Below are 22,926 nucleotides of genomic sequence, written 5' to 3'. Positions count from 1 at the left end.
CTTGTTGACACTGGTAGCTCGGTAAGTGTCATGTTTGCCAAAACCTTCAGCACCCTTCAGGGCCTCTGGTGAGTTTCTCCGGCGATGTTGTCCAACCCATTGGGAGTATTCACCTGCCGATTGCTATCGGTTCGGTACCCCAGAAGGCTATGCTCACCACCCGATTTCTAATTGTAGATTGCCCTATGACATACAATGTTATCTTGGGACGCCCAGCCTTGGCCCAAATGAGGGTATTCATTTCTACTCATATGCTTATGCTGAAGTGTCCTACCCTTTCATGGAATGGGCACTGTGCGAGGTGACCAACTTGGTGCCCGAAGTTGTTATATCCACCAGCCGGTCTCCACAGCATGAAGCCCTTTGGGTAGCCATGACTCTTCCTCTTCCCCTTGTCATTACCGAACGACCCGAAGATCTTCGAGAGGAATCAATCACCCCTCAAGCCAAACCAATGGAAGATCTTGAGGTGAAAATCGGCACTTCCCTTCTCCTTGATCCCCGTTCGGACCTCATTGCCTTCCTCTGTCAAAATTCTGAAGTCCTTGCCTAGTCCTATAGCGACATGCTTGGCATCTCTCCCAAGATTATCTCTTATAGATTGGGCATTGATCCCAACATACGTTCCGTTTGGCAGAAGCACCGTGCCTATGACCCCAAGAGATATGAAGCCATGAAGACTAAAGTCGAGAAGCTACGCAACATTAGCTTCATTAAGGAAGTAAATTATCCCTCATGGCTGGCAAACGTGGTCATGGTACACAAGCCCAAGTGTGGTTGGCGCATGTGTGTTAACTACACCAATCTCAATGGTGATTATCCTAAGAATAGCTTCCCTTTCCCTCGAATCGACCAGCGTGTTGAGGCAACGGGAGTCCCTCATGAGCCATAGAGGCATTGAGGCTAACCATGAGAAAATCCAAGCTATCTTGGATATGAAGGTGCCGAAGACAGTCAAGGATATATAGAGCCTTACTGCACGTGTGGCAGCCCTGACCAGGTTCATCTCCAAGGCTATTGATCGTTGTGCGCCCTTCTTCAAGGCTCTAAAGGGCAACAAGCGTAACATCGTTTGGAATCCTAAATGCAACAAAGCTTTCACCAAGCTGAAGGAGTGTATGAGCCAGGCACCTCTGTTGTCCACATCTGAGCCTGGTGAGATTCTTATGATTTACCTTTCGGTATCATCCACCACCGTTAGTTTGGTGTTGATTCGGCAACCAGCTGGGGTTGAACACCCTGTTTACTATGTCAGTAAAGCATTACAAGACTTTGAGGCTAGTTACTCTGACATTGAGAAACTTGCCCTCGCCTTGGTTGTTTTAGCTTAATGACTTCGACCATATTTTCAAGCACACACCATTCATACCCTCATTGATCAGCCTATGAGATAAGTCTTGCAGAAGCCTGAGACATCTTGTAGGCTAATTAAGTTGGCAATCGAACTTGGAAAATTTGATATCCACTTCAAGCCATGACAATCTGAAAAGGGGCAGGCCGTTGCTGATTTCATCTCGGAGTTCATCGAACCCATACCTACGGCCTCTTCTCAAATTATTGACGAACCTATGTTGACCTCGAATCTCGTTCACCTTGATGTTGTAGGCAACTTTGACCTCAGCGAGCCATTATGGACCCTTCATGTCGATGGATCTTCAAACTCCCAAGGCTGTGAGGCAGGCTTGGTCCTCACTTCTCCAGATAAGGTGGTTCTTGAGTACGCCATTTGCTTCAACTTTCAAACCACCAACAATGTGGCAAAATATGAAGCACTATTTACCGGTCTACGGCTAGCCAAAGAGATGCGAGCTACATAGATTCAGATATTCAGTGGCTCTTAGTTGGTTGTTAATCAAGTCAATCATGACTTGCTTGCCAAAGACACCTTCATGACAACATACCTCCACTATGCCCACTAGTTACTGAAAACCTTCAAAGCTTATCGCATCAACCAGACCCCACACTCTAAAAACGAACCATGTTGATGCCTTGGCATGGTTGGCTTTGGCAGTGGATCACAATCTCGGTTGTAATATCCACGTTGAACTCCTAGAAGCACCCAGCACCCAAGCGCCTGTCATCTGCACTGTTGACCACAACTCCACTTGGATGGATCCCATCTTTAATTTCCTACAAAACCAAACATTGCTTGCAAACCCTGCCTAGGCACGTCGCGTTCGGTACTGATCATTAATGGCAGCTTATAGAAACGCGGCTTCAGCCTCCCTTACCTTTGGTGTCTTACACCAGAAGAAGGCAATTATGTCCTTTGGGAGGTCCATGAAGGCATCTGTGGTAACCATTCTGGTGCCCGCTCTCTCGCCCACAAGGTCACTAGGTAGGGATATTTTCGGCCTACCATCCATACTGATGTCCAAGCCTTCACCTAGAAATGTGATAAATGCCTAAGGTTTGCCACCATCCCTTAGCTCCCTGCCGAACCATTGACACCAATGATCACTCCATGGCCATTCTCACAGTGGGGACTTGTCCTCATCGGACCTATGCCAAAGGGAAAGAGCCAGGTCAAGTATGCTGTTATCAATATGGATTATTTTACTAAGTGGGCTAAAGCTGAAGCCCTAGCTACCATCACGGCAGCTCGCATCAAAAACTTTGTTTGGTAAAATATCGTCTGTCGCTTCAATATCCCCCAAGCGATTGTCATAAACAATGGTAAACAATTTGATAATGCTAAATTCAAGCAATTTTGTTCCAATCTCAAGGAGCGCATTTGCTTCGCCTTTCCTGCCCATCCTCAATCTAATGAATAGGTTGAAGCTATGAACAATATCATCAAGAAGACTGAAAACGAAGCTTGATAAAGCCAAAGGTTATTGGCCTGAATTACTTATGGATGTCTTTAGGTCGTACCGAACCACCTTTTGCACTTCTACTGGAGAAATGCCCTTCTCTTTGTCCTTCAGCACCGAGGTTGTTGTATTAGTAGAGATCGATCAACCTTCATATCGAATGTCAATATATGATGCCAAAGCAAACGACGAGCAGTTGGCTCTAAACCTGTACCTCATTGACTAGCTTCATGACTAGGCCAAAACGTGCAACTTCACTTATAAATATCGTGTTGCCAAATACTACAACTCTCTTGTGAAACCTCATGCTTCCAAACTTGGAGATTGTTTCATGCGCAAGGTTTCATTAGCAACCAAGAACTTTGCTGAGGGTACCCTCGGCCCAACCTGGGAAGAACCCTATGAAGTCATCAAGGTCTACTACCCTAACACTTATCACCTTCGTGGTTCTAATGGCAAGCCCATGCCTCACCCATGGAACACTAATACCTCAAGTACTATTATGAATAAACAGGCCAACGAACTTACCTTTGGCATTTCAGTTTCTTTTCCTTATGATCTTCAACATTTTGTGTCTTTATCTTTTGTACTTGTGTCTTTCGGCACTTACTTAATGAAATGCCTTACCTTGGCTCATTTCTAATCACACAAATGCCTTAGGCACACACTTATGGTTATCTTTTAGACAAGACATTTGTTAACCATACGACAAGCTATGTTAAATTACCAAAATAACCTTGCCTTATGGCAAGGCAAAATCTCCATACAAAATATGAGTACCATTGGCACTCCAAAAACTGTTCTGAACAAATATCCATCGTACAAAAACACAAAAGTACCAAGCCTTCAGGCTTTGGTAGACCCATCCTGGTTCGCTCTGGCAGTCTCATGTGCATCCACGACCTGAGCATCCATCACTGTTTCGGCTATAGCCTCGGCCCCATCGGCAGGACTGGCAACGAAAATTGACTGAGGTGGAGGCGTGCCGGTGGTGTCGAAGTTTATATCGAGCATGGGGTTGAACTTCACCAGAGTTTCCTCCCAGAAGACCTGCTTGTCTACTAGCCTGTTTAGGATATAGCCTTTCAGCTCATCTGACGATCGGTATGCCTCGACCGCCTCGACACTTGCAATAAATATCTCCTTGGCCTTCTTTAGCTTTGCTTTGGCATGCGCTTGTTCTGATGCCACTAGCTTCTCCCTTAACTCTTCAACTTCCTTTGCCAAGACCGCTTTTTGCAATACGGCAATGTTCTTCTCTTGGATAGCCACTTGTGCTTCAAAAAAAATTCCTTTGGCGACTTCCTCTAGTTTCTTCATCCTCGCAATCTCCTTCTTTAACTTTGCCAGACTGACGTACATCTCAACAAAGCCTGCACATAGCACATTGTCAATTTCCACTCTACCAAAGAAAACTCACAGTTCAAATAATTACATAGGCCGAAGAAACTCACAGTTCAAATAATGTACATAGGCAGAATATAGGGGCATAGCACAAGGAGTTTGTGAGCTTATTTGGCTAAAGATACCCCTGTCCGAAATTGGTTTTCCACCAAAGAAAGCCATGGAGCTTTACTATGACAACCAAGCTGCGAGAGAGATAGCAAATAATCCAATTCAACATGACAAAACTAAGCATGTTGAACTAGATATGCATTATATCAAGGAGAAGCTGGTAGATAAGCTAATCGATATACCATTTGTAAAGTCAGAAGAAAATGTTGGGCATAGGAGATATCTACGCACCAACTTGAGAGGGAGTGTTGGCGTGAGCCATAATTCAGGGATCCTGTGGTCCTTGATTTCCTGGTGTAATTTATGTTACCTAATTAGAATCATTACCTAGTTATGATTCCTTGTAATTAGCTAATTACTTTTCCTTGTAGGAAAAGTCAACTTTTACTTGTATATATATCCTCCTTTTGGAGAAATGTAATATCAATCACAATTATTCAATCATGTGTTTAGTTTGAGTAACTTAGGCATAAATTCAGGCACTATTTTGATCTAAAACCTTTTTTGTTTTGTTTTTGTGGTGTTAAAAATCCGATTCACCCCTAAAAATTATAGTATGTGCCATCTATGTGATTCAAACTGATGGAAAAGTATGTGAGACTAGTTTACCATGAAATAGAAAGCTGAAGGACGATTGGAATGAATAATTTAGTTAGATAACGAAAATATAACTAGTGCACAATATTCATTTCGGTCGAAAACCCAAAGAAAATTGTATGAAAGTAGTAATAGAGACAGTAATGGGGTGGACTGGAGCCTACATGGAGGGGGTGAGATGGGCTACTAGGCCTGGACGCGGATTGGTTCGAAACGGTAGGAGGCTCTTCCGTTAACCAAACCAAAGACTTCGGTAGACTTCGGATCGGTTAACCTAATATTCATTTCGGATTGGCCGGTATGCCGGTAGTACCGTAATAAAAACATACTAATAAAAATACAATTTATAATACTTTCACATAACATAAGTTCTTAAACAAATACACCAAATTATCCTTTTGAAATATAAAAGTCTAATAACCTAATTCATCCAAGTATGAAATCAAACAACTTAGTCACTATATCATTCAATATGTACTCAAGATGTATTGGGAGCCACTTGTGTTTGTTGTTTGAACTTTTGAGTGTTCTTTTTATTGAATTCTCTACATTTATGTAAATGATTTTGACATTTGTTCTGCACTGGGTTCTTTATTTTTTCATGTTGAATCCAACCATATAAAGAACATAAAATTTGGATCAATAGTTGGAAAGTTACAGGTAAAAAACGGGACAAATGTCGAAACTGGAAAACATAAGAAGTTCATAAATTCCTCTCTGACCAAAAAGTGCTACCGTACCTGGATAAGTGATACAATAGTGATAAAGCAGTGATATAATGGTGATAAAGTAGTGATACAATGGTGATAAAGAAGTGATACTATAGTGATAAAAAAGTGATACAAAATGCTGATTGTATTTACCTTTGGTTTCTTGTTTTGTATTTAAATAATAAAATAAGTATAAATATAAGATCGGTACAGGTTTCCGACGGGTTAGGAATTTTGTTTTCGTTAACCAAACCAAACATTTCGGTATGGATCGGATCGGAATAATTAAAATTAAAAAAAAATTATTTAATCAAACCAAACCAAACCGTCGATACGGTACCTGTACGCGGATAATTCGGATGAGAAGCCACCGGGCTACAACCCAAACTGTCTTACAAATGATTTTTCTATTTTTATTTATTTAATATTAATTTTGTTTTTTATACAAGCGACATTCCAGTAGGGGGAATCAAATCAAATTGAGGGCTACTTGAGCTTGAAAAAGCAGAAAAAATCAAATTTGATTACTCTTCTAACACTGGAGAATTGCGATTGGAGTTGATCAGCATAAAATTATTATTGTTGTCAAAGAAATAGGAAAGAAAATCCAGAAGTTGACGTCCTCCCTTACGTGTAGAAACCACAGGTCTCCTGCATAAACTTAAAGAACACTGTCCACGTTCACGCTTCATCACTCAGCAGCAGCCATCTTACTGCCCACTGCCCACTGAGCAATACAAATACATATATATATATATATATATACACAGAGAGAGAGAGAGAGAGAGAGAGAGAGAGAGAGAGAGAGATGGGTTGGGGTGGGATATTGGGTTTTGAGTATGGAATTGTTCAAGCACCATTGGGACCTGATATTTCTGGACCCGAGCTTGTTGCTGCTGTTGCTAATGCTGGGGGACTTGGTTTCCTCAGAGCCCCTGATTGGGTATGCTTCTTTCCTTTCACTTTTCTTTTATTTCCATTTCTTTCCTTTATAATCTTAATTTCCCATATCAGAATTCCAATATTGTTCTTGATAGTAGTTTTATCTAATTGGAAAAGAATATGATTAAACTAGCTAAGGATGAATGAAGCCCTTGGTTTCTGAACTTCAATTCCTACTCTCAAAGCTTAAAGGTAGATTTGGAGAACAATTTGACTTCCCTCTTCAGGTCTGGTCTGATCAGCAATATCAGCTAAATTTCTACTTGCAAATTTCAAAACTTGTAAATACAAACCCTGGTTTTTTTTTTTCATGTAGTCTGTGTGTTGTGCACCTTCAATTTTTCTACATCATTCATACTAAGCCTTGCCTTTAAGCTAGTTATGAAATTTTGGGCCTCTGCAACCATTGGCTTTATTTGAATGTTCACACTTTAATATGTGCTTTAACAATAACGATTCGAGACGCATATGTGGATCGTGCCAAGCAATAACATCCAGCTAGCCATTGGAGTTACTCTGCATCCATGTCAATTGCCCTGAATACAGACTTCTCTGCCTCAAATTGGTACATCAGTTGCTCTAATTTTGAGATTTTCCTTTGTTCATGAACTTTTTTAGGACTTGTAGTCCATTTTCCTAGTCTTACTCATTTTATTCTTTGGATTAGATTGGCCATTTGTCTTCTTCCAACCAGTTTGAACTTTCTTTCCCTCTTGTAGTGAAGAAACCAAGGATTGAGATGACCGTGAGCCTTAATGATTATCACTCAGTCTTCATGCTCTTGATTGCTTTTTCTTGGCTGCATAATTCATATACACCAGAAGTCTGATCACAAATGCACAAATACATGCCTACTTAGTCTCAAACCTGAGAGGGTGAGGAGGCGTAATTATGCCTGAGGCCACTTTCCATGGCTTCGCCTCTTTTCTTTTCTATGCCACATCATTAGCTTTTCCAAGGAAGCTCTTGCAAAATTCAGATCAGTGGTTCAAGGTTGAGTATGGCCTTTCATGTGGAAATCTGAAAGTTCATCCGTGATAGTTATAATCTCTTCCATAAAGGTGGAAACAAACAGGCAAAGTGGAAAAGAAAAAGAAAGATATGGGAAAAAGCAGCTAAATGGTTCTCCGAATTGATTATGGTCTCCTTGCAGTATTTTAGCAGCAAATCGTTGTTAAGCTTATGTGAATATAAACAATACAGGATAACTTGTGAACATATGCCATTAAAGAAGAAATTTCTGATATACTAATTTTGACTGATCAGGAGTCACCACATTACCTGCGGGAGCTCATAAGGAAGACTCGAAGCATAACTGACAAACCGTTTGGGGTTGGTGTTGTTCTGGCATTTCCGCATGAGAAAAATATACAAGTCATTTTGGATGAAAAGGTAGCAGTGCTGCAGGTTTACTGGGGTGAATGTTCAGAGGAGCTTGTGTTGAAAGCTCATCAGTTAGGGGTTAAGGTTGTTCCTCAAGTAAGTATTCTTTAAACAATACTGTCGTCAATGATAATTAGGACATAGTAAGCTGCTTGCTTTCATTTCTCTCCTCATTCAACCATTCATATCAGGTTTATCAGAATTGTTCTGTTTGCTTTCCACTCTCAAAGGTTAGATTAAGGGCAGCATGGTTAACTTGATGGATGGTTGGTCAATCTTTTCACTTTGATGCAACATAATCATTGCCTTGTTGATTATTTTTTCCCCGGACTTCCTGCTGAGTTCCATATAATTCCATTGCAGGTTGGTAGCTTGGAGGAAGCGAATAAAGCAATATATGCTGGTGTAGATGCAATTATTGTTCAAGGGCGTGAAGCAGGAGGGCATGTGATCAGTCAGGTGAGAGTGCTTGCTGGGATCCAAATGTATGAGTGTTTTTCCTTTATAAAAGCATTGTAACATTTTCGCTTCTAGAGTTAATGGTAGTTGTATCTGATTGCTCTGTCCTTCACTTGGAATATAAAATAACATTAAAAAATAGTATGAAAGAATGTAAATTTCGGTTCGGGATGGTTTACCTCTTCTTTGAAACAATGACTCCAAAAGAACAAAGCGCTAGATAGAGTTAAATCAATCAAATGTCTTACCAGATAGCTCATTATCTGTTATCACGCTGTGTTAATACTTATAAATAAAATAAAAAAGAAGAGAAGAAACTATCTTTTTTAAAATTTTTTTTTTTAAGGAAAACATTTGCACCAGCTGGGAATCGAACCCGGGTCTAGAGAAGAAACTATCTGTTCTTTGATGAGTTTCTTTTCGTTTCAAATATCCCTTTTTGCATATCTCAGATGGATAAGATTATATATGCATAGTAATTTTTTCTTTGGAGTGTCAATGTCTTGAATTAAACCTTTGACCTCGTCCCAGAAAGCACTCTATGGATTGGCACTGCTGCTTCACATTTGTGTTTTTGTGTTTTATTCGTTCTTTGCTTATCTGTTGCCTGATTTTTTGTCTAAGGATTTACTGATAAGTGTTGACATCCATGTGGTTTCTATTGTTAATATATTACAGGATGCTTTGATTTCATTGTTGCCAAAGGTAGCTGATCTTGTTGGAGATCGAGATATACCTGTTATCGCGGCCGGTGGTATAGTGGATGCCCGTGGATATGTTGCTGCTCTGGCCCTTGGTGCTCAGGGGGTCTGCCTAGGCACTAGGTTTCATATACTCCATCTTTATATAGTTCAACTTTTGAAAAACATTCTGCTATCACAGTTTGAGAACTTTTTTTTTTCATCTATCAAACTTAAGATCAAACTTAAGTTTTATCTTTATTGATTTTGGTTGATATATAAGATTTTTCTCATTATATTACAGGTTTCTTGCAACTCAGGAAAGCCGTGCTCATCCCACATACAAGAGGAAGCTTGTTGAATTTGACAGAACTGAGTACACAGATGTATTCGGGCGTGCAAGGTGGCCTGGAGCGCCGCATCGCGTTCTGCATACACCGTTCTTCAATGATTGGAAATCTCTTCCTCCTCATCAGAATGAAGCGGATCAGCCTATCATTGGTCATTCGACAATACATGATAGGGTGAGAATGAAATCCTGTCATAATTGACAAGTAAAGCATCTACTTTATTTGAAGATGTAGGCCATGAACCATTAACAATTTTTGGGTTATGTTCTCCAACAGGAAATAGAAATTCGTCGTCTTGCCGGTACTGTTCCAAATGTGACTGCAACTGGTGACATTGAAAGCATGGTGATGTACGCTGGCCAAAGTGTAGGCCTCATCAAGGAAATTTTACCTGCAGGGGAGGCGGTAAAGAGGCTAGTTGAAGAGGCTCAACTTCTGATAAAGCACAAGTTCAATGATATATTGTTGTAACTCACAGCTGAGCCAGATGACTTCCACACTGTAGAATTAATAGAGTTCGTCTGCTGTGGTCAACTAAGTTTGTTGATGGATGACTTTCTCTTGCCTGTACTTTAGATTAAATTAATGGTGTGTTTACTAATCAGGAATTGGAATTCTCATCAAGAATTAAATTCCATCTATGGAGGATTCCTGTGTTTACTTCACATTAAGAAATTAAAAAGTAAGTGGGGCCCACACAAAATTAGGAATTGAATTCCTAATTTTGGAGGAATTCAATTCTTGGTTGGGAGGTGGTATTTCTAATTCTTGGATAACTAACCTATTAGGAATTCATCTTTTTTAACTATTATGTCCTCACACAATTTTAAAATTTTAAAATTTGTTATCTACTTTAACCCAACAACGGGGACATTTTAGTAATTAGGACCAATCCTACCCCAATTTCATATGGTTTAGTAAACAACTTCAATAGGAATCTAAAATCCAATTCCCCTTGTTGGGGTCTTTTTTCTTCCAGCAGCCAAACGAATGGGGCTTGGGCCGCTGTAAAGGACGAGTGGAGAAGGTTGCCCCTGTTTTTGAATTCGAAGACCGGGCTCCAACAGAGTTTTGAAAGGGTTTGTGAAAACCTTAGAAAACACCTTGGTTCCCTTCACCAATGAACCAAATAAATGTGACAGATTAGTGATAGCATGGCTTGGCTTGAGGAGCTTGTGGCATGGGAGCTAAGCCTTCACAAGTTTAGCAATTTGAGAGAGAGACAAAAGCTTGAATTTCTTATGGAAACAAATATTCAGGGCAAGGGGGAGAGAGATCTGAAGAGATTTTTGATTAAGGCAGAGTAGAGATGGAAATAGAGAATAGGGTGTCTTGAGTAAATTCCCAGCCGCTTGACAAAGCTTGGTCGCGCTCTGGATGATTTACCAGAAGAGAAAATAGGAAGAGATAGAGGAATAGGGCTCGAATTGTAGAGGTTTCAGGGATGAGAGATGAAGCTTGCTCTCTTAATGTGGTTGTTTTGCTGGGTAGAGAAAACTCCCTTTTATAGGCGCTTAGAACCCTAATTCTATCGATCCTCCATTCCCACTTTTCCTTTACTTCTTTCCATTCACTCCATTTTGGTGAAATTTCTTCAACCAGAGCGCATGGGTCACAGACTCTTTGGAGTTCCAAGGCTTTCTATGCAGTTGGACCTCCCCATGGGGGTGAGGCGCCACCTACTTTCTTCCTTGGTTTTCAAATTAGAGCTCGCAGAGGAAAAAGAGAATGGATGGAGTCGTTTATCCAATGGGTATTCCTCATGTCCTACGGATTTCCGTTGGTTTTTGGGATGACCTCTGTTTGACTTGGTTCTAGAGCTTTGACAAGGGTGGAATACGATGCTAGGTTTTTAACAAGGATCTGGGCTGGGCTTTGTTCACAAGTATCAGGTTATTGGTACTTTCTTTCCAGCGGCCTGCATGTTTTCGTCAAGCTGCTGGAAGTAGCCTATTTGCTTTATTTTGGGTGTTTTAACTAACGTGAGATTGTCTAAGTGTGGCAGCAGACTATGAGATATTTTCCTAAGGCATTGGAACACTTTTCTCTCTCTCATGCTTACCCATGTGCTTGGGCCCAAGAGATGGGCTTGAGTTTTAGGGCTCCCAAGCAGCCCCAAAAATTTTCATCCCTTGAACCCTCAATGGGCATTGTGAGTGCTCGTAACCATGCACACCACAACCTTCTCAGCAAGCCCCGGGTATTTGCGTGGCTTGGGCTCACTTAAGCTTGAAGCGTGGCTATGTGTGAAATAATGATTTTCCGCTTGGCATGGCATGTTGATTGGCGTGCTTGAATTTTATCGTCTTTGAAAAGAGACATGATGCTTGACGGGATAATTAGCATGGGCTCATAGAGCCAGTGTATTTTATAGGCTCATCTTGATTCTTAGCATGACGGATTATTTATTTGGCATGGCATGTGGACTGTGGCTCGTGCAAGCGCGTGTGACGAATTTTTGCGTGCTCCAAGTCAGGTCTTTTCTTAATAAGGTGTCGTACTGGGCCGGGAATTTATTCGGGCCCAACCTTAGATTTTTTGGGCCTCAACACCCCTCAATCCATATAGTTCAGTAAAAGTATTTTGTATCCCAAATGTTAGTATGAAAATTGTATTGTCATTTCCTAGACTCTAGTATAGGTTGCAAATTAGGTTGTGAGGAATTGTTACTGGATGTTTTGGCACAACTCATTCAATCCCATACTTCCGAGGCATGACTTGACCAATATGAGAAACTTGACTTCAGGTAAATCATGACATAATCATGCATTCACAATAGGATTTTTGGCTGAAGTTCTTTTCAATGTCATTGTGATTTAAGTTGAATTATTAGCATTTGGTGTAGTGACGTGCATCTTGTGTATCTCCTAATTATCTTGTTTTAGGAGAGAATTGTTTATATATAAAAGTGGCTGTTTGGTGTCTTCACTAAGAGTCCATATTGAATTAGAAGTTATATTCTCATTGGGTCAGAACTTATATTCATATTGGACAGCTTTTGAATAGCTGCTGGGTTGGACGTCTTATGTAGAGATTCCTTTTGCATCATGTTTAGGTGTTTTAGGTTGAATAGGATTTAGAGTTGTTGCTGCATGGAAATTGTGGCAACATGGTTTTCTCACGAAGGTGAGAAACCCACTTTGAATAAAAGGATGGCTAACTAGTTTCATAACTGACTTTTCAAGGCAATCATATTTTGAGTATATTGAATCTTTGAGGAAAAGCCTGTCGTGCTTATTTTCTTTGGTAATTCATCAAGTGCTCCTTTGTTGCTCGGTGACTTATCGAATTTATTCATCATTCATATTGCATACATATGCATGTCAGTGACTCATATGGTTGAGGGCACCAAGACTGTTGTGGCGTTTATCCTCCGGTGAGCTTGAAGCAATCGTGACCAGTATTGCGTTCAACATAAGGAGTGTCGAAGATCATCCCGTGACAGAAGTTGAGTTACGAAGAAGTCGGTAAACATTATCTAGAATGTGTCTAGGATAAGTGTGTGAGTACTTCTTGTAATCATCGTTCTATAGTGGATTTGTATTGGACTGAGGAGTCCCGTGGATTTTCCCCAGAGGTGGGGTTTTACCACGTAAAATAATTCTCTGTGTGTTCTTTTATTTTATGCCCAACACGTTTCAGGATTGATAAGCCATATCAATCCTGCTACCGAAGTTTATTTTTATTTATTTGATTATAATCTTAAATTGGCCCATTAACCTCCTCCAGGCATATATAGACATCCTACATGTATTTTCACCCAATTAAATAACGAAGCTATAAGAATTCTTTCTTATAGGGTTAATATTTTGTACATTTGTAATGAGCATCTTTCCCACCACCACTCAAGAGGGAAGGGCCCTTTGGTAATGTCCAAAGCCTCGAGATACATAGAGTCGTATGATCGTTTTCTGTATACCCTCTATTTTGAAAGTAAAATTATATGGGATTTGTCTGTCTGTGAGGAACGCAGTCATAGAGCCAAGTCAAGTCAGATTACGAACAGCTTGAACATAAGTGTAGTCCAAATAAAGTCAATTTCTTTATTTTATGAAAGAGGCTTGCATATTGGTAATGTCCTAAAGATAGAATTTCGCCCATTCTCAGTCTTGAAGTTCAATGGATGTCTATCTCCCAGAATTCAACTATCTATAAATCAAGATTCCAGCACCGAATCCTTGATCTCTGGTGAACTTAAATTTGCTTCTTCTCCAAACAGAATGTAAGAAAAATATGAAGTTTTATTTGTTCGTTGAAAAATAAGTTACTTTTTTGACGGTTGGATATTGGGTATATATAATACTGTTTGCGGCTTCAAACACAACAGTTAGAAACCTGTTCTAATTTAAATTCAAACTGAAACGATAATTAAACATGTTCTACCGTGCAAAAACAAAGAAATAATTAAATTATTTTTCGGGCCCAACTCTCAGATAAAATCAGCTCGAGTACTTTTCGTTAGAGAAAACCCGCTTGAGTGCTTTTCAAGCACTTTCTGTTAGAGAAAACCATCTCGAGCATGTTTTGTTAAAGACTTTTGCAAAACTGTGAACTTTCATTGTGGGACAAAAATAATTCGTTACTTCATTTGTTTTTTGTTTTGTTTTGAGAGATGCCTTTTGATCTTTCGATACACTAAACAAGGAAGAATGCCAAAACAATTATTATTGTAGCAAACTGCTTAAAATATCGGGAAAAGTGGGCTCAAGCCATGTATTGGTTCAGACATATAACATATGGTCATCGAAGATTATTGATGGCAATACTTGCGACTACTTTTCTATAAAACAAATTGCAAAGTTCAAAGCCCCTGGACCAGGGTTGATTATCTCTCTAGCTACTTGGGTTTTGATGGCTGCAGCTGTACATCTTTAACCAACTTCTCCAAATTCAGTAATGAAGAACCCCTTGGACCAGTAGCTTCCTCTGCCTTTCCCTTCCACTCCATGGCGTTCTTTCTCATCTCTTTCCCTTTCTCACCCGACATTAATTCTCTCACAAGCTTCTCCACTTCACTCCTCTTCACATTGCTATCAATCTCCAAGCCAACTCCCCACTGAGTGCACGAGAACCAACAGTTCGTCTGCTGGTCCGCGAAAAACGGCCATATAACCATTGGCACTCCAGCACTCAAGCTCTCAATGGTGGAGTTCCAGCCACTGTGTGTCAAGAATCCTCCTATAGAAGGGTGGTTCAGAACTTCCTCTTGTGGTGCCCAACTGACCAACATACCTCTTTGTTTCGTTTCTTGGGCAAATTCCGATGGGAGAATAGCAGCGTCACCCTTCACAAGGTCAGGCCTAATTGTCCACAAAAAGGGCTTTTTGCTATTAGCAAGACCCCAAGCAAACTCAACAAGCTGTAGGGGTGTCATAACAGTAATGCTCCCAAAATTAACATAAACCACCGAGTTGGGTTCCTTGGAATCCAGCCATTGTAGGCACTCAGGCTCTTCTTTCCAAAGGCTGGAACCAATCGATGACAATATAGTGTTCTGAGGAACAATCTTGTTCACAAGCAAGTGATTGGGGCCAATGGTGTAAATTGGAGGAAACATTGAAGAAAGAGCCTCCAACACTTCATATTCCAATGTGTCGTAAGTGTTTAAGATGATAGCAGAAGCTTTGGAAGCTCTTTCTACCTCCCCCATGACGAAGCTTAGCATCATGTCTTCTGGATCTGTGGTACGTACAAAGCTTGGGAGATCTCTCAGACGAATATCCTTCATTCCTGGAATCCAGTCTATCGTGGTGTCCAAATACCCGTTTGTTAAAGAAGCCTCACCTGAAAAGGCATACATAGAATTTGTCATTGCTGCTTACCATTTCTATATCCCAGATTAAATAACAAAGATATAAGAATTCTTTCTTATAGGCTTAATAGGCTTAATATTTGTACATATTGTAATGCCCATCTTTCCCAACAAATTACCCACGTGGGCTTCAGAGCATCACATAATTTGTTAGATCAGAACCATATCACTCCCCAATTTAACAATAAAACAGTAAAAGCAATATATATATGTATAGTTCTCTCATTTGGATCCGTATGTTATTACCTTGAGGAAGACATTGTAAACAAGGAGAAAAATAGGGAGGAGTAGTAGAAAATACATAGCATCCGCACGGTAATAACGTCCGGACCTCCCCATAGGAGGTAATTATTTGGTACTCCAATACTCATCATTCACTGTAATTCCTATCTTATATGTTTTAAAGTTTTCAATCTCATTTTCATAAGGCTTCTGTGAATGAAAATTGCATAGATAAATGAGATGAAAAATAAATAATAAATAAAGGAGGGTGAACGATGAATATAATAGTTTGCCAGTTCCTAGGGCTTGTCCAATATAAATCCCTACATTTTCAATTTCCTAGACATATACCCATCACTCTATAAATCTATATGCAAAACCCAATTTCAAATTTATATGACCAGTAGGATATAAGAGGTCATAGTATTCCTATTTTTTTACATCGTTGCCACTAGACTTCATATTTTATTTATAATTTATTTCAAGCATTTCATTAACTACCATAATTGTAATTAATACTCCCTGTTAATAGCATATCAATCACCCCATTTCTTTTGGTTGTCATTCCCTCTAGCATATCGCCTCTAAAATTGCAAACCAAAAAAAAAAACATTAAATTACATATCCAATAATGTACCTATATATGAAAAATATAAATATAAATAGGCTTTTTATCACAAATGGTCCTTGACGTTTACGAAATTATCATGAATGGTCCTTGAGGTTTTTTTGTGACACTAATAGTCCTTAACGTTTGAGCTTTTTATCACAATTGGTCCCTGCCGTTAGAAATTCTGTTAAGTGTGATGTGGAAGATAAGTGGAGCCCACATGTTCAATCACATCATGACATGTAGATTAAATAAATAAAGAAATATTTTTTTGATGAAAATCCATTAAAAAACATTTAGCCTCTCTCTCTCTCTCTCTCTCTCTCTCTCTCTCTCTCCTCCCTGTGGATTCCAATTTACATCTGTTGGCATTGATTTTGGTGTGCTCATGTCCATTTGAACACAAGACTTTGATTCCAAAAGCTCCCCGACAACAGCATGGTTCTCTCTTTGAAGAATTATGCAAGGGAATTTAGTTTCAACGTTAAAACTATAGGCTTTACTTCATATACATAAATAAAAACTAAAACTAGAAATAAGAACACATTAACAATCAGAAAGTAACTCATATCAAATCCGAACAACAACATCTAAAATTGAATCAAGAAGTTCTTTAGCCGTGGCCTATGCTTTCCCTACCAGAGCCATCTTTGTATATATATAGTTGTATATAGGGTGGGCATGGGGTGGTCGGGTTGTAGAGGCAAGAAAAAAACAGAGGGAGAGGGAAAGCACAGGGAGGAGAGAGGGTAGAGAGAGAGAGAGAGAGAGGCTAAATGTTTTTAATGGATTTTCATCAAAAAAATATTTCTTTATTTATTTAATCCACATGTTATGATGTGATTGGACATGTGGGCTCCACTTACCTTCCACATCAGATACTTAACAAAATTTTTAATGGCAGGGACCATTTGTGATAAAAAAAACCCAAACGTTAAAGACTATTAGTGTCACAAAAAAACCTCAAGGACCATTCGTGATAATTTCGTAAACGTCAAGAACCATTTGTGATAAAAAGCCATATAAATATAAATGTATAAAAATATAGGTATATTAGTTACCAAAAAAATTGATAGAAAAATAGGTACACAATAATTTATAGAAAATATAGATACACAATAATTTATAATATAAAAAATAGGTAGATTATTATCTGGGAAAGATGGAACAAAATTTCAAAAAGGCAATAAGGAAAACTACCTTTTTCGGCCAACAAATTGTTGGCTGTATTAATGAATTTTAATAATAAAACGGATAATTAATTGCACACAAAAATTTTAGAGGGAATCACTACAATAAATTGGGGAACCAAAAATTAAAACACCACCCCATTACATGTTGAAATATAAATAAGGGTATTTTGGCAATAAAAAAATTATAATAAATTAGATATGAGCTTAATAAGGTAGCTTGATAAGTTGGATCCTAGTCATGGGTTTTTACTTATAAAAATTGGGTATTATTTATAGGAACAAAAAGTGAAGAGTTGCAGGTAAAGTAAGTTGAATTTGGAGAGTGTAAGCCAAATCGATTAATTTAATTGCGTTTCATATAACAACCAATACAAATAATAATATCACAAAATTTCAATTTTACTGTATGCGTGCCCTTTATTTTTCATGTAACATAACATGTACCTCTGAGTGGTGTAAGACCTTTGTCAATAAGTTGGCGATACTGCGTGTAGGCCATGAAGCCACATGCACTTGTAGTCCAGAACAGCGCCACCGGAATTCCAAGATCTTCACCGGCTTTGACGGTGAATGACATGACACCATCGGAGACAATACAAGTCACCGGTGGGAGGGCCTTGTCAAGACTAAGGTTAGCAAGCAGGTTGCGAAATGGTCCTAAGCAAGTCTTGCTTGTGGAGTCACAAAGAGACGGGATGTCTTGCGTAGTGTCAGCGTCCGTAGGAGGCAGACCATCGGGGATGGCTTCGAAACAGAAGTCCTGGGAGATGTGGAGGGCGGAGGGGCCTCGGGATTTGAGCAAGCGTTTGTGGTTGTACTCACTGTTGACAAAGGTTATGTGAAAACCTCTGTGATGTAGGAGCTTTGCTAACTTCATCATTGGGCCTATGTGACCTTGAGCTGGGAATGGGAGACACACAGCATGAGGCCTCTTGCTAACTTCTACTCCAACGCCATCCATTTCTATTTCTCTCTCTTTTCTATCTTAATTCTTAGCTCTTAGGGTACTAAGTGTGCAATGGCAGATCTAGGATTTTTTACAGGGGTGGGCTAAATTTTCTTTTGGACACCTATGTGATTCGAACTACAGTCGGGTCCTACACCAAAACACCCACAAGCTCAAGCTGGTCAAACCACCTGTTCAACATCAGCTCATAACATCTTTCAAACATAAAACCACCATCAATGTGTAAACAGAGAAACGCATGGAAAAAGAAGAAGAGAGAAACAGAGACTTAATAAAATAAAAGAGAAACAAATAGAGAAGACAAAAGGAAAGAAAGATAAAAGAAAAATGGCGGGGAGAAAGAAGAAGAACAAGAAAAGAGAGAGAAGAAAAAAAAAAAAGAGAGAGAAAGGGGAGAGAAAAGAAAGAAGAAAAGGGGCGAAGGGATTAAAGAAGAAGGAGAAAGAAAATAAGAAAAAGGAAAGAGAAAACAGAGAGAGAAACTTTGGGCTAAAATTTGATTTATCTAAATTTGGCTTACAAATTAAGCTTACTTTAAATAGGACTAAACTTTATAGCAAATCTAGATCTACATTACATCTGTTCTCTTGGCAGTATACATAATATTCGAGATATTTCTACCACCATGATCTAGTTTAACTTCTTTTGGTAGATTTATTGTTCCCATCATGAATTATTGGATTGGACTCAAGGGCCCTGAGTGAAGGAAATTTCATGCCTTCATTATCAAAGATATCACGTCCACATATATATCTCTCACACACGACGTACACTACTAACAAAAAATTTAAAAAAAGTTAATACACTCCTTTAATATAGGGTGCTTATTTTTCCACCTTCCTTTTATCCACTTACACTTTTTTTATTTTTTTAATACTTTTTACTATAACATACAAGGGAGTGTAAGTGGACAAAAGAAGTGTGGGATGGGAACATACAATTTCCAACAAAAGGAAATGTAAGTGGACAAAAGTGGAGTGGGAAAATTAGCTCCCTTAATATATTGGGCACAAAAGTTGCCAATACAAACTCGTGGATAATACAAGTTAACATTAAAATAAAGAGAAAATTTTAGCAATGCCCCCATGAACTATATAGACCTTATTCAAGGTTAGTATAAATATGGAAACATAGTAACTACAAAGAGTTAATCCAAATAATACGGAGAAGTTCACAGGGCAATGGCAAACCCACAAGGTGTACATCCATTCATAGGCACACATGGCCTAAGAAATTTTGGCAAAAAAGCCTTCAAAAAAATCAAATATATACCTCAGTGCATCAAATTACAACTGCAAATGCAACCTTTTAACACTCACAAGTAGAAAATACAAGTAGAGACTACAAACACACAACAAACTGAAAATGAATTGATTTTTACAAAACAAAAAAAAAAAACTGCAATACAAATTACGTAAATAAGAGCTGATTTGCTACCACGTCGTCACCAAGATAGTCAAGCGAGCACCAAAACTTAGCCAAAACAGAGGGCCTTGAATGGATGGACAGGGAGCAGAGGTGGGAGGGGAGGGGAGGGGAGGGGAGGGAAGGGGGCCATCAACCCCAAGTAGGGCGGCAGCTGAAACTTTTCTCTGTTAGGGTTCTTTTTGGCTCTTTGTTTGAAACTTGAAATTCAAAATAAAATAATTATATGAATTTCAAAAATAAATGTATAAAATAATTATTTCAGTCAATTATTAAGGCCAAACTCTAATTATTAAGTAAATGGTCCTATCTCTTATAATTTTTCTATATGTAATTCAAATATAAAATTAATAAGAGCAATGAATTTGTAACTCAAGTGGGTAAAAGCATTTACCCCTGCACTCAAGGTCATAGGTTCAATTCTCCCTCCTCAATATTACTTGTATAAAAAATAAAATTTTTAATTAATTTTATTAATTTAAAATAGATATTTAAATAATCATTTTGTTTTAAGAAAAAGTTCGCATTTAGAATTTCTTCTATTTTCTACATTTTATTTATAACAAGAAACCTCGTTTCTAAAAAACATTTGTTACGGTTAATCAAAAGTCATAAAAACTTATAATAATTTTTTTTTGAAAAAAGAAATTATGATTTCCCTTTAACCAAAGATTTACTTACTTATCAACTTTGTTGTCGTACCAATAAAAAAAAAGTAAAAACACTTTTCACCATTCAAACTCTCTTTAGAGAATATTTCGTAAGCAAAGTTTAAAAAAAAAAAATATATATATATATATATAGTCTTCTTCTATTGAGGGATCCCTCAATTAATTTTATTTGAGGGACACCCTTTAGGGTCCCCTACGATTTTTTTTTTCAGCGATCTGAACTATCTATTTTTTAAGTTAACATTTATACATCATCCTTGAAAAACATTAGACAAATCGGAAACCGTTTCGACATCTAATTGTGTCATACAAAATCAATGAACATGGTGCTTTAAGAAAGTACTAAAATTTCAATAATTTAATTGAGTGGTCAACTGATATTGGATTCAAGTGATTTTTTGTGAAGATGATCTTTGAATGAATATCTATAAAATATATGGTTTGGATTAGTGAAATACAATACGAAGTGGGCCCTATAAGGGTGTCCCTCAAATAATTATTTGAGGGAATAATTTTATTTGAGGGACACCTTTTAGGGTACGTTACAAATTTTTTTTCAACGATCCAAACCGTCTATTTTTCAAGTCTTTATTTATAGATCATCCTTGCAAAAACTCAGACAAATTGAAAATCATTAAAGCATCTAATTGAGACCAACAAAATCAATGAACACGGTGCTTCAAGAAAATACTTAAATTCAATAATTTAATTAAATAGTCAAATGAGAATAGTCAAATGATATCGGATTCAAGTGATTTTTTTGTAGAGATGATCTTTGAATGAATATTTACAAAATAAACGATTTGGATTAGTGAAATACAATGCGGAGTAAGCTCCGCAAATGTGTCTCTCAAATAAGCTTATTTGATAGATCCCTGTATATATATATATATATATTTTAAACTTTGCTTATGAAGTTATGAGAGCCTATATATATATATATATATATATATATATATATATATATATATATATATATATATTTTTAAAACTTTGGTTTATTTTTTTAAAGAAACTTTGCTGAACGATTGAAGTATGCAAAAGGATATATACCAAAAGTCTTATTGTATATATAGTTAACATTGAAACAAAACAAAAAAAAATGTTCAAAAGACCAACATGGAGGAAAATCAATGGAGAGTACAGATGGTAATAATACTTGGATAGATAATTCTTATCCAAGGTGTAATGCAAGCAGAAGATGATCGTTTTCCTTCTCCTTCATTTCTCTCTCATGATTTTCTTCCACCATATTCTTCGACCGATGAAATGAATTCATACTTACATTACTGGAAAAGTTACCTCAAAAAGATATTTATTGTCTGATAAAGATTGCTAGCCAATGTAAAATCCATCCAAATTTCAAAACATGTATAGAAAATCATTCTGCACATTGTGTTAAAAAGAAACACATTCCATGAGGAAAAAATGGTATGAATTTTCTTAGCCTAAATATGTGAGGCTAAGAAAGTTCTTCATTGACAAAAACGGAAAATGCATAAATATGTGATGTATATAATTGTTAGAATTGCACGTATTTTTAACGATTAATTCTTTGACATGTTTTTTGTACTATTATTGGCACTCCAAATTTGAAGTGTAAATACAATTCTTTGTTCTTAAAAAAAAAAAAAAACTATTTAACCCAAACCTATAATATATATTAGATGTGTCCTTTCAAAACATAAGAAAAAATGTATTTTGAAATAAGATGAATTCTTTTTGGAAGACAACATATTCTTTAACACATATAGCCTATAGCTTAAGTTCATATCATCTATGATTCTTTGACAGGTATGGATTAGGATTCAGGTGGAAAGCTATATCAATGATTCTTGGTTACGAGCGCAATAATTAGGGTTTGTTTGGGAGTGATTCTGGAATCTAGAATCACTTCCGGGGAGAAGTACCTCCTATGTGCTTCTTCATATAATCACTTTAAGTGATTTTAAGTGATTCTAAGGAGAAGCACCTCTCATGTGTTTCTTCATAAAATCACTTAAAACCACTTAAAGTGATTATATGGAGAAGTGATTCTCCATAAAAGTGTTTTTTGGCCTATTCAAAATCACTCACAAACGAGTCCTTAGTGTATATATATATTATGAACAATTATTAGTATATTCTTTCGCCTCTTCATAAGATGATCACCTCGTTTATTGCTAGGAATAAATTAACGAGATGGTCGACATGCATCAAATATTTTATAGACGGGTGCTTTTGTTTTTGTTTATTGATGTATGATACTTGTTTATTGGTGGCGAGCACATTGTGTTGACATAACTTTGTTTTGGATGGGCTTGCCACATAATAGAATATTTATACATTCAAAACAAAGTTACATCACTACAATGTGCTCACCACAATTAACCATCAAACTCATCACAAATATATTTCGTCATCACATTTATGTGAGTTGAACAACATGGTGACCTCCTCCAAATAAGTAGAGACAACTGTCACTAAACAAATGACTAGTTGGTAATTTTCATCCTCATTTGAATAAATAGACGATCCACACATATAATGTGGTCATTAGACTAGCCAAGTACCCTACCCCTCCCACCAAAAGCAGTT

The 22,926-nt window shown here is 37.8% G+C and overlaps 2 protein-coding genes across 3 annotated transcripts; one reads left to right on the top strand and one right to left on the bottom strand.

The window, feature by feature from the left end:
* Window positions 1-6,105: 6,105 nt before the first annotated feature.
* Window positions 6,106-10,114, top strand: LOC110754400 (uncharacterized). Of its 2 annotated transcripts, XM_021955460.2 has the most exons (7): window positions 6,106-6,578; window positions 7,844-8,056; window positions 8,152-8,190; window positions 8,324-8,419; window positions 9,098-9,243; window positions 9,404-9,623; window positions 9,726-10,114. In XM_021955460.2, exons 1-7 carry the CDS (start codon window positions 6,444-6,446, stop codon window positions 9,918-9,920), a joined length of 1,044 nt encoding a protein of 347 aa, XP_021811152.1. In that variant the 5' UTR covers window positions 6,106-6,443; the 3' UTR covers window positions 9,921-10,114. The 2 variants fall into 2 exon arrangements, with proteins under 2 accessions (XP_021811152.1, XP_021811153.1); XM_021955461.2 differs by lacking the exon at window positions 8,152-8,190 and having other exon boundaries at window positions 6,108-6,578.
* A 3,985-nt stretch (window positions 10,115-14,099) lies between these two features.
* LOC110754399 (7-deoxyloganetin glucosyltransferase-like) lies at window positions 14,100-18,686 on the bottom strand. Its single transcript, XM_021955459.2, has 2 exons — window positions 17,731-18,686; window positions 14,100-15,233 (listed from the first exon to the last, which is right to left on the bottom strand). The coding sequence occupies exons 1-2, from the start codon at window positions 18,245-18,247 to the stop codon at window positions 14,287-14,289; spliced, it is 1,464 nt and encodes a 487-aa protein (XP_021811151.1). The 5' UTR covers window positions 18,248-18,686; the 3' UTR covers window positions 14,100-14,286.
* Between the last annotated feature and the right edge of the window lie 4,240 nt (window positions 18,687-22,926).

This window comes from Prunus avium, chromosome 8, assembly GCF_965620075.1.
Source record: "Prunus avium chromosome 8, drPruAviu1.hap1.1, whole genome shotgun sequence".
Lineage (NCBI taxonomy): Eukaryota > Viridiplantae > Streptophyta > Magnoliopsida > Rosales > Rosaceae > Prunus > Prunus avium.
This window is presented reverse-complemented; position numbering and strand designations above follow the sequence as displayed.

What these genes read in the sequence shown, in the direction of transcription:
- LOC110754400 (XM_021955460.2), top strand. Translation starts at nt 6,444, where the DNA reads ATGGGTTGGGGTGGGATATTGGGTTTTGAGTATGGAATTGTTCAAGCA. An exon ending in GGGTTAAGGTTGTTCCTCAA is followed by an intron (nt 8,057 to 8,151) that starts GTAAGTATTCTT and finishes CATTCATATCAG; the next exon opens with GTTTATCAGAATTGTTCTGT. An exon ending in GGGGTCTGCCTAGGCACTAG is followed by an intron (nt 9,244 to 9,403) that starts GTTTCATATACT and finishes ATTATATTACAG; the next exon opens with GTTTCTTGCAACTCAGGAAA.
- LOC110754399 (XM_021955459.2), bottom strand. Translation starts at nt 18,247, where the DNA reads ATGGATGGCGTTGGAGTAGAAGTTAGCAAGAGGCCTCATGCTGTGTGT. An exon ending in AGGTCTTACACCACTCAGAG is followed by an intron (nt 15,234 to 17,730) that starts GTACATGTTATG and finishes ATGCCTTTTCAG; the next exon opens with GTGAGGCTTCTTTAACAAAC.